Below are 12649 nucleotides of genomic sequence, written 5' to 3'. Positions count from 1 at the left end.
AGATTTTCGCCGGGGAACGCGCGTTCGATGCGCCTCTCGTGTTGCAACCTCTGCTCGTGTGCAATTTTTCCTTTTTTCCGTAATCATAATTAACGGTACACAGACTGTTATAGTTTCGAAAAAAAAAATAATAATAATAAATAACTCGGCACGGTTGAGAAATAGAATTGGATTTATCGTGGCTTTAAAATTATTCGCAAACGGAAAAAAAGAAAAGGAGAAAAAACCCTTCGAAAGAAATATCCTACATCTCCGCGCCATGTTTCCCATTCCCCTTCGAGCTTCACGCAAACATCCGCGTTCCTTGTCTCAAGCGTCTCCTCCCTCCCCTCCTCCGCGCCATTTCCGCCAGTCTCGAACCCGCCAATTCGCAAATTGTCCTTGGACGTTAAGATCGACAATAGGGGACACGCGGAAGCGAAAACGGTCAATTTCGTTATTAAACTGGAAGTGACGCATCGAAGATGTGACGCAGAAAGGAAGGAGGAAATACGTGTATATACGTGTAAAAAAATCGGCCTCTCTCACAATGGACACGATCCATCCTGCGTAAGCCAGGTTCTGCTTCTATCCGGCTTAAAAACGTGGCCAGACGGTAGCGTTCTTTCTGGCACTCACTGTAGAGCTTTTTAAGAGGCCTGGCCGGTCGAAGAAAGTCTTTCACCGGCGCGGATACTCGACACGGGGAAGGGATGGGGAAGGAGTGAAGCTCGGGGGAGGGGAGGCGCAGCAGCAGCCACAGGTGGTGGTGGTGGTGGTGGTGGTGGTGGTGGAACGGGGCAAAGAGGAACGACGAAGGAGGAAGGATCGATGTTATACTACGTCGGTATACTTGGTCGTCGGTACCAGGCAGCGATGTTCCACTTACACGGCACACTTAGCAACCCGCCTCGGTTCAGGATCCTGAAGAGTGGGTCTATTCTACGACTCCGCATCGGAGTCGTTTGCTACTCACCCGTGGTTATAACGCTGCGTCTCTTCCCCGACGTGAAATTCGCGATGGAGCGGAGACGGCGCTTCTTCGTAGATAGAGGAAACAGGATGGACAAAGACCGCTACCGACAGTAGAAAACTACTAGAGGGGGAATTCGCAAGGGTTATCGCGTAAGGAGATTTATACTACTTTGGTAGCCGGATTTTTTTTCAACTACTTACAACCCACTTATAACCGATTTCGTTTACGATGGAGAGGAGAATTATCGAAAAAAATATTTTTTTTAGGATATTTTATTATTACGCTCGTTTTATTGCACCGCGTGTATCGTACCATTGCTGTTTCCATCTACGAGAACGACGATGGGAGCATCGCAGGCAACACGTCCGCGCGATTATTCGAAGAGAAATTATTTCGTTACGAGTTGAATGTAATTCTAACGAACTAGTTCTCACACGTTGAAGGTTCTAGGGCAACGGTGTGTTTCGATACATGAAACGCGCGAGGTAATTAACATAACAATTGCGCGTCGTGTTAGAATGACGGCAATGCTCCAGTGATTGTTTTTTTTTTTCTACCGGAATCTTTCGTAACCATTACTCGTACTCGAATACGTCGACACGTACGAATAAAATATTTCCGATTGAATCGAAAGTTTTTTTCCAAACTCGTCTTTTTCTCCATTAACCTCCCTGATCTTTGTATTTACAATTTTTTGCTTGCACATCGTCGGAAATCGAGCATACAAACGTTCTCGACTATCGTCGGAACTAATTTCGAGGATTTCGAGGATTCGATCGGAGAATTTTGCGCGTCAGAACTTTCTTTAAATGGTCGAAAGCGTGTCGAAGTTGGAACGAGCGGATTCGACGTAATTTCGATTTCTCAACGGGAATTCGGAATATCTCGCTGTTTCATCGCGCGACCACGCGACCATCGCGGACTGCTTCCGACCGTTCCGTGTCTCCGCACCGACACCGACCTTCCACCCCGCGTGCAGATGGCGCTCGAATTCGAACACGCGGCCGGTAAGTGTGTCAAATTTCGACTTGGCCCAGTTCCTGCATAATCTTCAGAGAGACACCCGACTGCCTCTACGCCTCGTCCCTCATTATCGATTCCCAACCGCCGAAATGCCGTTTTCGAACGCAACCTGAACAACGTTCGTTCGATCGATCGATCGATATATTCTCCCAAGTAATTCGACTTCGTAATTTTAGATTTCGAGGACCGTGTAACGTTACATTATCGACACAGCGACGTAAAAGAGTATCAAATGTTTGCTGGAAATCAGCAGTTGATATATCATTATTAATTTTTCCAATTTATAACGGTAATGATTATTGATTGGTAGTTGCACGAATCGATGCGTTTCATTAAGCGAAGTGAAATCTCTATTAGCAGTTGGCTGTTCCCTACACGTGTTATATGATTATTTTACAAAAAAAAAAAAGATTTATTCAGAACGTTTGGGTTTTGCATTTTACGGATCGTTGACATTCCTCGATCAGATATTCGCATTCTATGTGGAAAAGACCAATATTTCGAGCGATCGACTCGTGTTCCAAATACCGTGAAATACCAGAAGCTTTCGTCCATTCGCATCCTGTTCTTCAATTCCTCTCGGTTCGACTTAATATCGAAAGAATTGCTCTCGTATTTTTCGTAAAGGAAAAAGAATGACAATGAAATATTTTGTCCTCTTATTTTTCTTCGTCCGAATCCAATGTGTCGCGAATCTTTTGACACGATCTACGGGTGAGGTTGCGTGTTCGAAAAGAGGCGAAGAGCGATAGGCCCAGACGATGGGAACTTTACCACGGGAATGGAGAATCCTATTACGGTGTCGGAGATGAGTATGACAGGCCGGGGCCTATGAATGCGAGTGTACGCGTGTGCACGATGCGCGTCTTCTCGTCTACCGTCGCGTACCCACACCGTCCTCGTCCTATTGAGAAGTAGATGAAAACAACCAAAGTAATTGTGTGAACCACTCGCATCACGATCCGAATCGCCTTTAATTATTCGTCCATTTGCGAAATTCTTTTTTCCCCCCGTTTTCCAATCCGCCGAATACAAGTGTTCGACAAGTTCATATACCTACTCTTCTCTATCTTTCGACTCGATTGTTCGAATATTAGCGCACGAAAATGACTTAAATCTTTAGATTAGACGATGTTTTTATCCTTAAGCGGATTGGCTGCTCGGTTGGTTTTGAAAACCGAGGGAGAAATGGTGGGGTTGAGGCTTGGAGAAATACAGTTAAGAATTCGTCGCACGTGGAATCGCTATATATCTAGCTGTTCTTGCCCTTATCTGATGCTCCATTTAAATAAGAATTCCTAATTACCATTGTGTACACTTCCCCTCCAGTCACGATTTACGATTTGCCGTGGATCGATGTTACACGCGGAATGACAACGATCGCCGCTTGTCATCCACGCCCGTTAAGGGCACCTGTCTTTCCTCTCTCTCCTTCTCTCTCTCCCTCCCTCCCTCTCTCTCTCTCGCTCGCTCGCTCGCTTATCAGTTCTAACGGTACCACGGCCAGGACATTAGCATATTTTTGACATACGCATAATGGGTAATTTATAACGTGTATACCAAGGAACAATCGGCGATCGATCAGCGATAAATGGAAGATCCTAATTGGCCCGTGACTAACGAGCTATGTGATTATGGTCTTAACGTTTTAACCGATTCGGATTCTTCGTGCAACCTATTAAGATAATGCCAGACAGATTCGTTTTAACTATACAATTTTGCTATGCAAAAACTTTGTAGAGATGAAATACTTCTGAAAAATCTATTTGTCAAGGATTTGGAGGATCGAATTGTCGTTAAGAAAAATATCCCTTTTAATTACCACTTTCTTTTTCCTCCTCGACGAGGGATCCGTCTCGAGTTGTTAGAAGTTATTATAATGGATATACATGCGCCAATGATATATACGCGTTTCTGTCAGATCTCATCGTCGACAGCACACAATCGGTTCCCGATAAATAACTCGTTTAAATGAATTTCACCATTACCACCATACAATGTCCTCTTACAATCTTCCAGTCTCATTACCATTAACATAAGTTTCTCAACTACTTCTCTTCACATTAGTAAACAATGGAACGTTACATTTTACAGAATTTTCCGTGTGACGAAAATCGAAACGCATTATACATTATTTTTTCTTGCAAATTAATCGATCAATTTTCTATATATATATATATGTATATACATCCTTCTTTCTTCTTCTTTTTCAACCGTTTCTTGAAAAAACTCATCGGTCGATATTCGTTCTCAACCGTCCCTTTTTCCAGGCTTAACGGCTACCACGTTTTTTTCGGTTAGGCACCGCCCACAAACCGTCGTTGTGCGCGGCAAAACAACGCGTCGAACGCGGCTAATGGGCCGAGCTCACGTCGCGGCTGGCTTAACGATCAAGTTCGATTTCTCTTGGCATCGCTGTCGCGCGTGCACACGCATATACACTGTGCGCGTATCGCACGTGTACACGGGGTGCCTTTGAAAATTATCGTCGATTTAGCTCGATACGTGAACGGACCACCTTCCACGAGCGAGTGACACCCAGGCCGTGCGACCGATCTCGACCTTTCCGCCTTACTCGAGCTTCTTCGTGAAGGGATTGAAGCGAAAATTAAGGAGGAGGAGTATCATCTAAGAATTCAGCATTATACGATTTTTGTCGATGAATTATATATGTATATTTTTAATCGATTTCTTTTTTTAACGCGTGTTTCAGTGTTTACATGTTCTTTAAAGGATATTATGTGGTAGAGCAGAGTTGTAAAACTGGCGATGGCTATCATTACTATGATCTATTTTAACTTCAGTGAAAGTATGTATATATTCTTTTGTGACATACTTGTTTTCAAAGATTGTAGACGGATTACATTAAAATTCACTTGGTTTAATCACTTGCACTTGCGATCGTTAAGCGAGATTTTTCCGGATGATAAGGAAAAAAAAAAAAAAGGAAAATAAATAAACGTGAAGAGAATCTTTTCGACCGTTAAAGAAAACGATAAATCAATCTAATGGGTTGGGATTTTAACGAAAACTCCAAGCTCGTTCTATTGTGAATATTCTTAGCGATTATTCTATAGGAAACCATAATTTCCATAGAAAACCACAATCCGAATCGAATTTGAAAGACACTTCTAAATCGTGAATGAACCGTATTCTCTTAATGTATTATATATTTTTATGGATATTATTAATAGAATTATTAGGTAAGCAAGATTCCATGTAATAAATTATTAGAATCGTCGTGAGTAAATTTTGATATTAAAATCTGTGCAAATAACTGTACGGTTGTGTCGATCATCATCTCGGTGTTTTCGCTACGTTATTATCCACACTGTTATTCCGTGTAATCTACAGAAATCAAGGATCGGGACAACACCTCGTTATTATTCCATTTGCGAAATTTCACGAGATCGATCGATCCGCCGAGTAAATAACACCAATTTAAAAGGACGGCATAACGATGCGTACGTTGGCTCGGTGTTTGCGCCACCAGGAAGAGAACGCGCTGCACTTGGTGCAGTTTATAGAAAGCACCGATTGCGTTGGTGGCTTCGCCTCTCTCTCTCTCTCTCTTTTTCTCCATATGTCAATGCACAAATACGCTCGCGCGAGAGCCGTTCATCCGTTGCGAGCCGATCGGATACTTTGATTACGGATCGGATGAAACAACAGCGTGGAAGAGATCTATGATGCGTTTTTTAATATACTCGAAAAGAGAGGAAGGATTAACGTAATGATCGGGTTATTAAGATGGATTACAGCGAATTAAAGGGATATTAAAAGATAAGAGTTCAATTTTTAAGTTGATAGGGAAGAAAAGGAATATTTCTTACCAATTTTTTACTCATTGTATCGTAATTGTGTTATCCGCAATTGCGATCCGTTGCACGATGGCAAGCGAGTTTTGAAATGGAATATACATCACATTTTAAGGTCAAAGGTGTATACAGTCTGAATGTGTTCCATAAATCCAGCACAAACTAACAATAGATACTTCGATTTTTCTCCGTACATAAATTTACGTCCTCGTTAAATCATAGAATCGCTACGTAGGCGTGGATCCTTTATTAATGGATACGGACACGGGTGGAATGGATGATTCCGTTTGAAGAACGAAATCAAAAAGATTAGAATAGAAATTTTTATATTATGATTAATAATCACGCTTTTACAATCATCGTAAATTTTACGCAATATTTACCCGTAAAAAGCAATATATTTAACTTGTAGAACGAGAATAGAATATATTCCTTCGTGCTGTTTGTCTTTTTGTTTTTGTCGAATCGCGTGCTATTGTGTTGCCACATGTAGCCGCATGCACGAGAGAGCCGCGCATGCGCGTGTGTCTATATAGATGCCTATAGAGGTATCAAGCGGAGCTCGAGTTAAAAGCGTGCAGTGTTCTCTTGTGCTCCTCGTGCTGGTGGGACCTTGTTTCATGACCCACATAAAGCAAGGCCGTTAACACTACTCACGAGTTGCGCGCGTATGGGTGCGGGCCCCAACGAGCTACTCGCCGTTCTATGGGACCCCACGTGTCCCCTCCACGGTTGCCGAGGCGAGGGGGAGGGGGAGAGGGGGAGGGAGGAGGCTCGACGACGTGCCCCTCTGATATACGCTACCTGCATATACCGGCATGTACCTGTATGTGCCTTCATATTACCATACATCACGTGTACGTGTACGTGTAAGATGAAGCAGAGAAGATGGACTTGTTAGTATGCGTAAGACAAGTGGACCTGTATGTCGAAATGCGTGTGCGTGCACGAGAGAGCTTGAGAGTCTGTATACAGGTTAGTCATTAAAATCACCGTGGATGATTTTCTATGGATTATGCATTATAGCGCATTTACAGGTCTGAATCTGTTCCTAACTACGTAAATAATTAACCGTTGATAGAGAAGTGGAGAAATATTATTATGACCTGAAATATTATTATGTTTACTGATGCAATCATGTTATACGGATTAATAGAGAGTAAAGGGGGATGGAAAGCGAAGGAAAGAAAATTAGTTGTTTTCAAATATTTCTATATTATCTATTCGAGTAGGCAATATATGTAAGGTAATGGGTAATAAAAATTTTTTACGAAAATCTTTTGAATTGTTATAAAAATTTCGAAATAACGTAATATTAAATATGATTTCAGCGTCCACATTCAATAATAAAGGATGATTGTTTGTTAAAAATGTGTGTGCTGTGTACGAGCAGTATTTGACGTTGAAAAAAATTTTTATCCAAGAAATGTTCCAAAGCGAAGAGAAAATCAGTGTCACTGTTTATATTTATATATCGAAAACCGAAGCAATAAAGGATACGTATACCGAAAGTTAAGCGGGAGAAAAAAAAGTTAGGTCCTGGGTCCTGTTCGTGTAGTACTTATGTAGCATTTATAGCGTGCGCACTGAATGCACATCCGTATACGAGTGTGTGCGTGACTGGACAAGTTAGTAGGTCACACGGATTCAGGAATATATCGGTGGGCGTGAGTCGTACACACCAGTATCCAACATATCGTATGCCCACGGAGAACTGTGACTTCAAACGCGGCTTCACGAGGTACCTTGATCTTGACTAGATGCAAGGTCCATTTCGCTGTCGTCGTACGTTCAATAAGGCATTGCTCCTATTTGCTTTCGCATTGTTTGCATTGCTACCGCGTATTAAACGGATTTCATGCGTAGCTAGACTTTAAATAGGGAAAGTTTTAAAACTTATTATATATTTACAAATTTTCCGTTAAATCTATTCGTATAACGTATTACAACAAAATTGCATACTTTGTATTAGAAAAGATCTGGAAATTTTAATAAAAAATAAAAATAAAAATAAGAATAAGTGTTTTTATTACAAAATTACCAGAACATCTTTTCTTGAATTATCCAATTACTTTCTAATCGTTGATTTAAAAATAAAAATAAGATGAGAATCAAGAATCATGAGTTTTCATCGATGTTTCTTAAATATATTGCGAATCTTTTAAATAACTCTTCCTTGGTATTTTTTCAATTGACAATCTACAACGTATAAAAAATTTAAATACATGTGTATTTAAAATAGATAAAAATAATCAAATAATCATATATAATACATACATGTATGAAAGTTGAATCAACTATATTATATTAAGATTTTCAATCGTAAGATTAGGTAAAGAAAACAATAAAATCAAAGATCAGAGCTGTTTCATGAGTCCATAGATTCAGACAATATGAACAAAAAGATCAAATAGTGAAAGAAGGATAGAGATAGATTAAAAATATCAAAATCAATGCCATTTTTAAAGTGCCGTAAATGAAACATATAAAGAAAATAAAAAAATAGTATAAGATATAGAAATAGGATAAGAATTGATCGTAAGCGCCATCTCTTAAATGACATAAACATATTTTTTTAAAGGTAAGATAAAATAGAAAAAGAATACAGCGCCATCTGTTGAATATTCTATTTTATTTTACCATTGTCATTGTCATATATAAATTACAGATGTATTAAATATTGCTTCTTTTTGTATTAATCATCTTTATATTCTTTAAATATTCTTATTTAAACGTCTTTTAATTTATAATTAATCAAATACGAATTTTTTTTATTCTATTCCAATTGTGAAATACGTTTTGTCGGTAAAGAAACAGCGAATAAAAAGTTTTCGATATCAACGCCATCTCGCGTTTAGATCACCGAAGCTCCGACTTCTTATTAGCATAGCAGAATGTACAAGGAGGTATGCGAATTGATGTGACGTCACAGACAAAGAGAGCAACATTGTGCGAAAAGGACAGAAAACATTTTCCGATACATTAAGATCTCCAAAAAAAAAATCATTAATTACTCATTTTCTACTTAAAATTCCGACACTTTTAAGCTTGCATCTTAAAATTAGAATTTCCTGTATCAATTTTGATACGAAAATCTTTTCCATTAATTATTTATTAACGATTATTATTTAAAACGAATTTAATTGATTAATTTTCAATATGGCGTTTTCGATGCATCGATGTAATATTATGATACGTAATCGTTAATAAATAATTAATGAAAAAGATTTTTCGTACTAAAATTGATACGGGAAGCTTGTTTGAAGCTATAACTTCAAGTTTCAAGCTTAAAAGTGCGGAAATTTTGCGTAGAAAACGAGTAATTATTTAATTTTCAATATGGCGTTTTCGATGTATCGACGCAAAACTATAAAATGTTAATCGTTAATAAATAATTAACAGAAAAGATTTTCGTATTAAAATTGATACAGGAAACTTGCTTGAAGTTCTAGCTTTAAGTTTCAAATTTAAAAGTATAGATATTTTGCGTAGAAAACGAGTAATTAATGATTTTTCTATGATTTTTTTTATGGCGTTCTTGTCGGGAGATGTTCTCTATCCTTCTTGCACAATGTTGCTTTCTTTGTCTGTGACGTCACACCAATTCGCATACCTCCTTGTACATTCTGCTATGCTAATAAGAAGTCGGAGCTTCGGTGATCCAAACGCGAGATGGCGTTGATCTCGAAAACTTTTTATTCGCTGTTTCTTTACCGACAAAACATATTTTATTAACTATTAGAATAAAAAAAGGAATACATTAGATTAATTATGAAAAATAGTTATATAAGAATATATAAAGAATATAAAAATGAATAATACAAAAATACAGCAATATTTAATACATCTGTAATTTATATATAATGAAAGATATATAAGAATTTATAAATGTGATTTATAGGAAAAAAATTTATGTATATAAAAGTACAAGATAAGATAAGATAGAATAAAATAGTTTGAATATATGTGAACGTGTTTTTTTTACGGTATTTTAGAGATGGCGTTGATTCCATTTTTATGCTTTATGCTTTTTATGCTTTATCCTGATATTATTTGTCTACACTTGCCACATTTAAAATTTAATGTGATTTTTAATTATATTTTTTAAATGTAAAAAATTTTTTATATTGTATTTCTAAATCATCGAAAGAAAGTAATATATTTATTTTGATATATAATGCTAAAACAGACAATTATTTATAACTGTATATTGAAATTTAATTTTATTACCAATTTTAAAATTTTAACATCGCAATTTTAAAACTGAATCGGTAACGTTGAGAATGGGATCTTAGTATCTCCGACATATGAAACCAGAAAAATTTATTGAATATTAGATCTATTTTGTGGAGAAGTTCAACTTCTATCGATTGACCTGGATCTTCGAAAGAATGTATTTCGAAATATTATTCGATTTTGTAATTATTGACCGATTTGTGATAATCACAATGCTTGATTAAATATAATTTTTTTTAATTTAAACAGATTTATATAGATGTCTGGGTCACAAAAAAAATAAAAAAAAACGATTTTAGATTTTCAAGAATTTTTTTCTTTTTTATTCATCTTCGAATCTTTCTTGTACAGCAATGGTGACAATATTTTTAATTTTTTCCGCGACATTTATCATGATACGCTAATTCACATAATCAGATACCGAATTACATGAGCAATTATTAAAGTGTTTAGTCCAGATTATTCATTAACATAACATAATATTAAAATTCTTTTCTAAAAAATTTTGCATACATTTGGCGGAATAGAAACTGTAATAAAAATACAGAAGAATTACGTCGAGTTTAAGAGCATATATATATATGGCACTGTCCCGTTTAAGAACCGTGTAATAATAAATTTAAATATAACATTTCGAATTTTTAAAATATACATTATAAATGAATTAATCTGCGACTAATACACAAAATAGGATTTTAATCTCATTTTCGGCAAGCAATGAAACGCGTGGATTTAAATAGCATGAAATATATTATATTCAACAATTGCAATTTGCGTTGTTAATGAAAAATTTATGAAAAAATATTGCAATCTTAGAAAGCATTTCTCTTAAAATTTGAATAAAGAAATTTAATTTTCTATTATTTTTAACATTTATTAAATATATCTATATAAAATAACTATTTTTATTCATAATTACGTTGTGCGGATTTAACTTTATAAAAATATTCAGTTTCAAATCACGCGTCAAATTCACTTAATTCTCTCTCTGCTTTATAAGTACACGTTCCTAAATCAAACAATGAAAATATAATTGTACCACGCTTCGCAAGAATAATAGATTTTCTTTTAACATATAATTATTATTAGTAATCCTTATTCATCTGAACTTCAGATTTACAATCTTCGGCGCACCTAAATCAACAGATTTCGAATTAAACTATACGAATTTCATTTTTTTTTTTTTTTCTAAAAATCATTTGATTCTCAACAATTCCATAGAGCAACATATTTATATCCTCGCAAATTCTAAACACGTATTCTCACGATACTCGAAATCATATTTCGTTTCTGTTAAATCAATAACATAGATACAACAGTTTACTAAAGACTCTTATTGATTGAACAAAACGAACATCATTAACTATACCATTTGATTATTATTTCTTCATAAAGTTTTCTACCGTTTCAAAATTTTCTAACAAATATGACGACGTAACGAGTCTATTATACGTGATGTGTACAGTGGTCTATCGTTCCAGCGTTGGAAGGTCGGAGAGAAAGAATAGACCTAGATTTAATCTTCAGGCTTCCATTTTTATATTTGTTATTTGGACAAGTTTTCAAACGATGACTCCTTGTTGAGCGAGCAATTTCTTCCTCTGATGAAGACTCGGAGATTCACCTTCCATCTCCGAGATAGCCTTAACACCGTCGAACGACTTTGAGGTCTTTAAATTATTCAGAGCTTTCAAACAGTTGTTCGTAGTCATTTCTAAAGACTTGGAGCTTTTCAACGACGCATTCGCCAGTTTCTTTATAGTCTCTGAAATAGGACACTTAATAAAATCGCTCCTCTCCCTTTCCTTTTCTTTAATCCTCTGATTGTTCTCCACCGTCAACAGAGGATCCTTGGTTTCGACTTCTTCCTCGCTCACCTCTTCTTCCTCCGCTTCTATGCCTTCCGTCTCTTTGGAATCCTCGCTTTTCACTTTCTCACTTTCCTCCACGACCTTCGATCCCCTAAGCATGTCCCGACGCGTCTCGCCCTGTCCCTGACGCGACTCGTTCTTGTCGCCGCTCTCCTCCTCCTCCTCCTTCCTCGGGTCGTCCTGGCCCAATAAAGATTTCGGCGGCGCCTCGACGTAGCCGCTCTCGTCGCTGTCCACTTCCTCGTCGAGGGAGTCCAACGTTAGAAACGGAGTCTCGTCGTTTTGCAACAGATCGTGGTGGTTCATTCGACCTGGATATTTCTCCATCACTCGTCTCTCCCTCTCCTGAGGATCCTCCAGCCTGCGCAGTATCTCGCCCCTCGGCCTGTAGTCGACCACGTCGTCGAAATCCTCCACATCCTCGAAATCGAACACGTGAGATGCCTCTATCTCCTCGTCCTCCTCCTCCATCGACTCCTCCTCGTCGTTTCGGGACGAGAACCTTTCCCGGCTCCCGTGGTGTACGACCACGTTTCGACGATGGAAACGGGGACTCCCGGCGCAGGTCATGAAGTTTGGGGAACCTTCCGAGTTTCTTCGAGGGCCCGGTCCCCTCGCGACCGTCTCGTTGGGGAACATCACTCTTCTGTCCGTTTGCTGTTCCGTTCCATCTCCTGCAACGCATCACCGTATTACTCAACAAGACGAGAGAGAGGGGGGAGAAAGAAGAAGGGACGTACATATAT

The 12649-nt window shown here is 37.9% G+C and overlaps 1 protein-coding gene and 1 long non-coding RNA gene across 18 annotated transcripts in view; one reads left to right on the top strand and one right to left on the bottom strand.

The window, feature by feature from the left end:
* Positions 1 to 4322: 4322 nt before the first annotated feature.
* Positions 4323 to 7810, top strand: LOC108001449 (uncharacterized). The gene is made up of 3 exons (XR_001766698.3): positions 4323 to 6771; positions 6834 to 7042; positions 7128 to 7810. It is a non-coding gene; the product is annotated as an uncharacterized LOC108001449 (long non-coding RNA).
* A 2515-nt stretch (positions 7811 to 10325) lies between these two features.
* The window catches only part of LOC108001483 (uncharacterized), a 39912-nt gene continuing 37588 nt past the window's right edge, over positions 10326 to 12649 (bottom strand). For all 17 annotated transcript variants that reach the window (XM_062080571.1, XM_017062499.3, XM_062080584.1 and 14 more), the window contains one exon: positions 10326 to 12577. In XM_062080571.1, coding sequence (XP_061936555.1) covers positions 11595 to 12577 — 983 coding nt within the window. In that variant the 3' untranslated portion in view covers positions 10326 to 11594. The remainder of the gene's footprint in view (positions 12578 to 12649) is intronic.

This window comes from Apis cerana, linkage group LG10 (assembly GCF_029169275.1).
Source record: "Apis cerana isolate GH-2021 linkage group LG10, AcerK_1.0, whole genome shotgun sequence".
Lineage (NCBI taxonomy): Eukaryota > Metazoa > Arthropoda > Insecta > Hymenoptera > Apidae > Apis > Apis cerana.
This window is presented reverse-complemented; position numbering and strand designations above follow the sequence as displayed.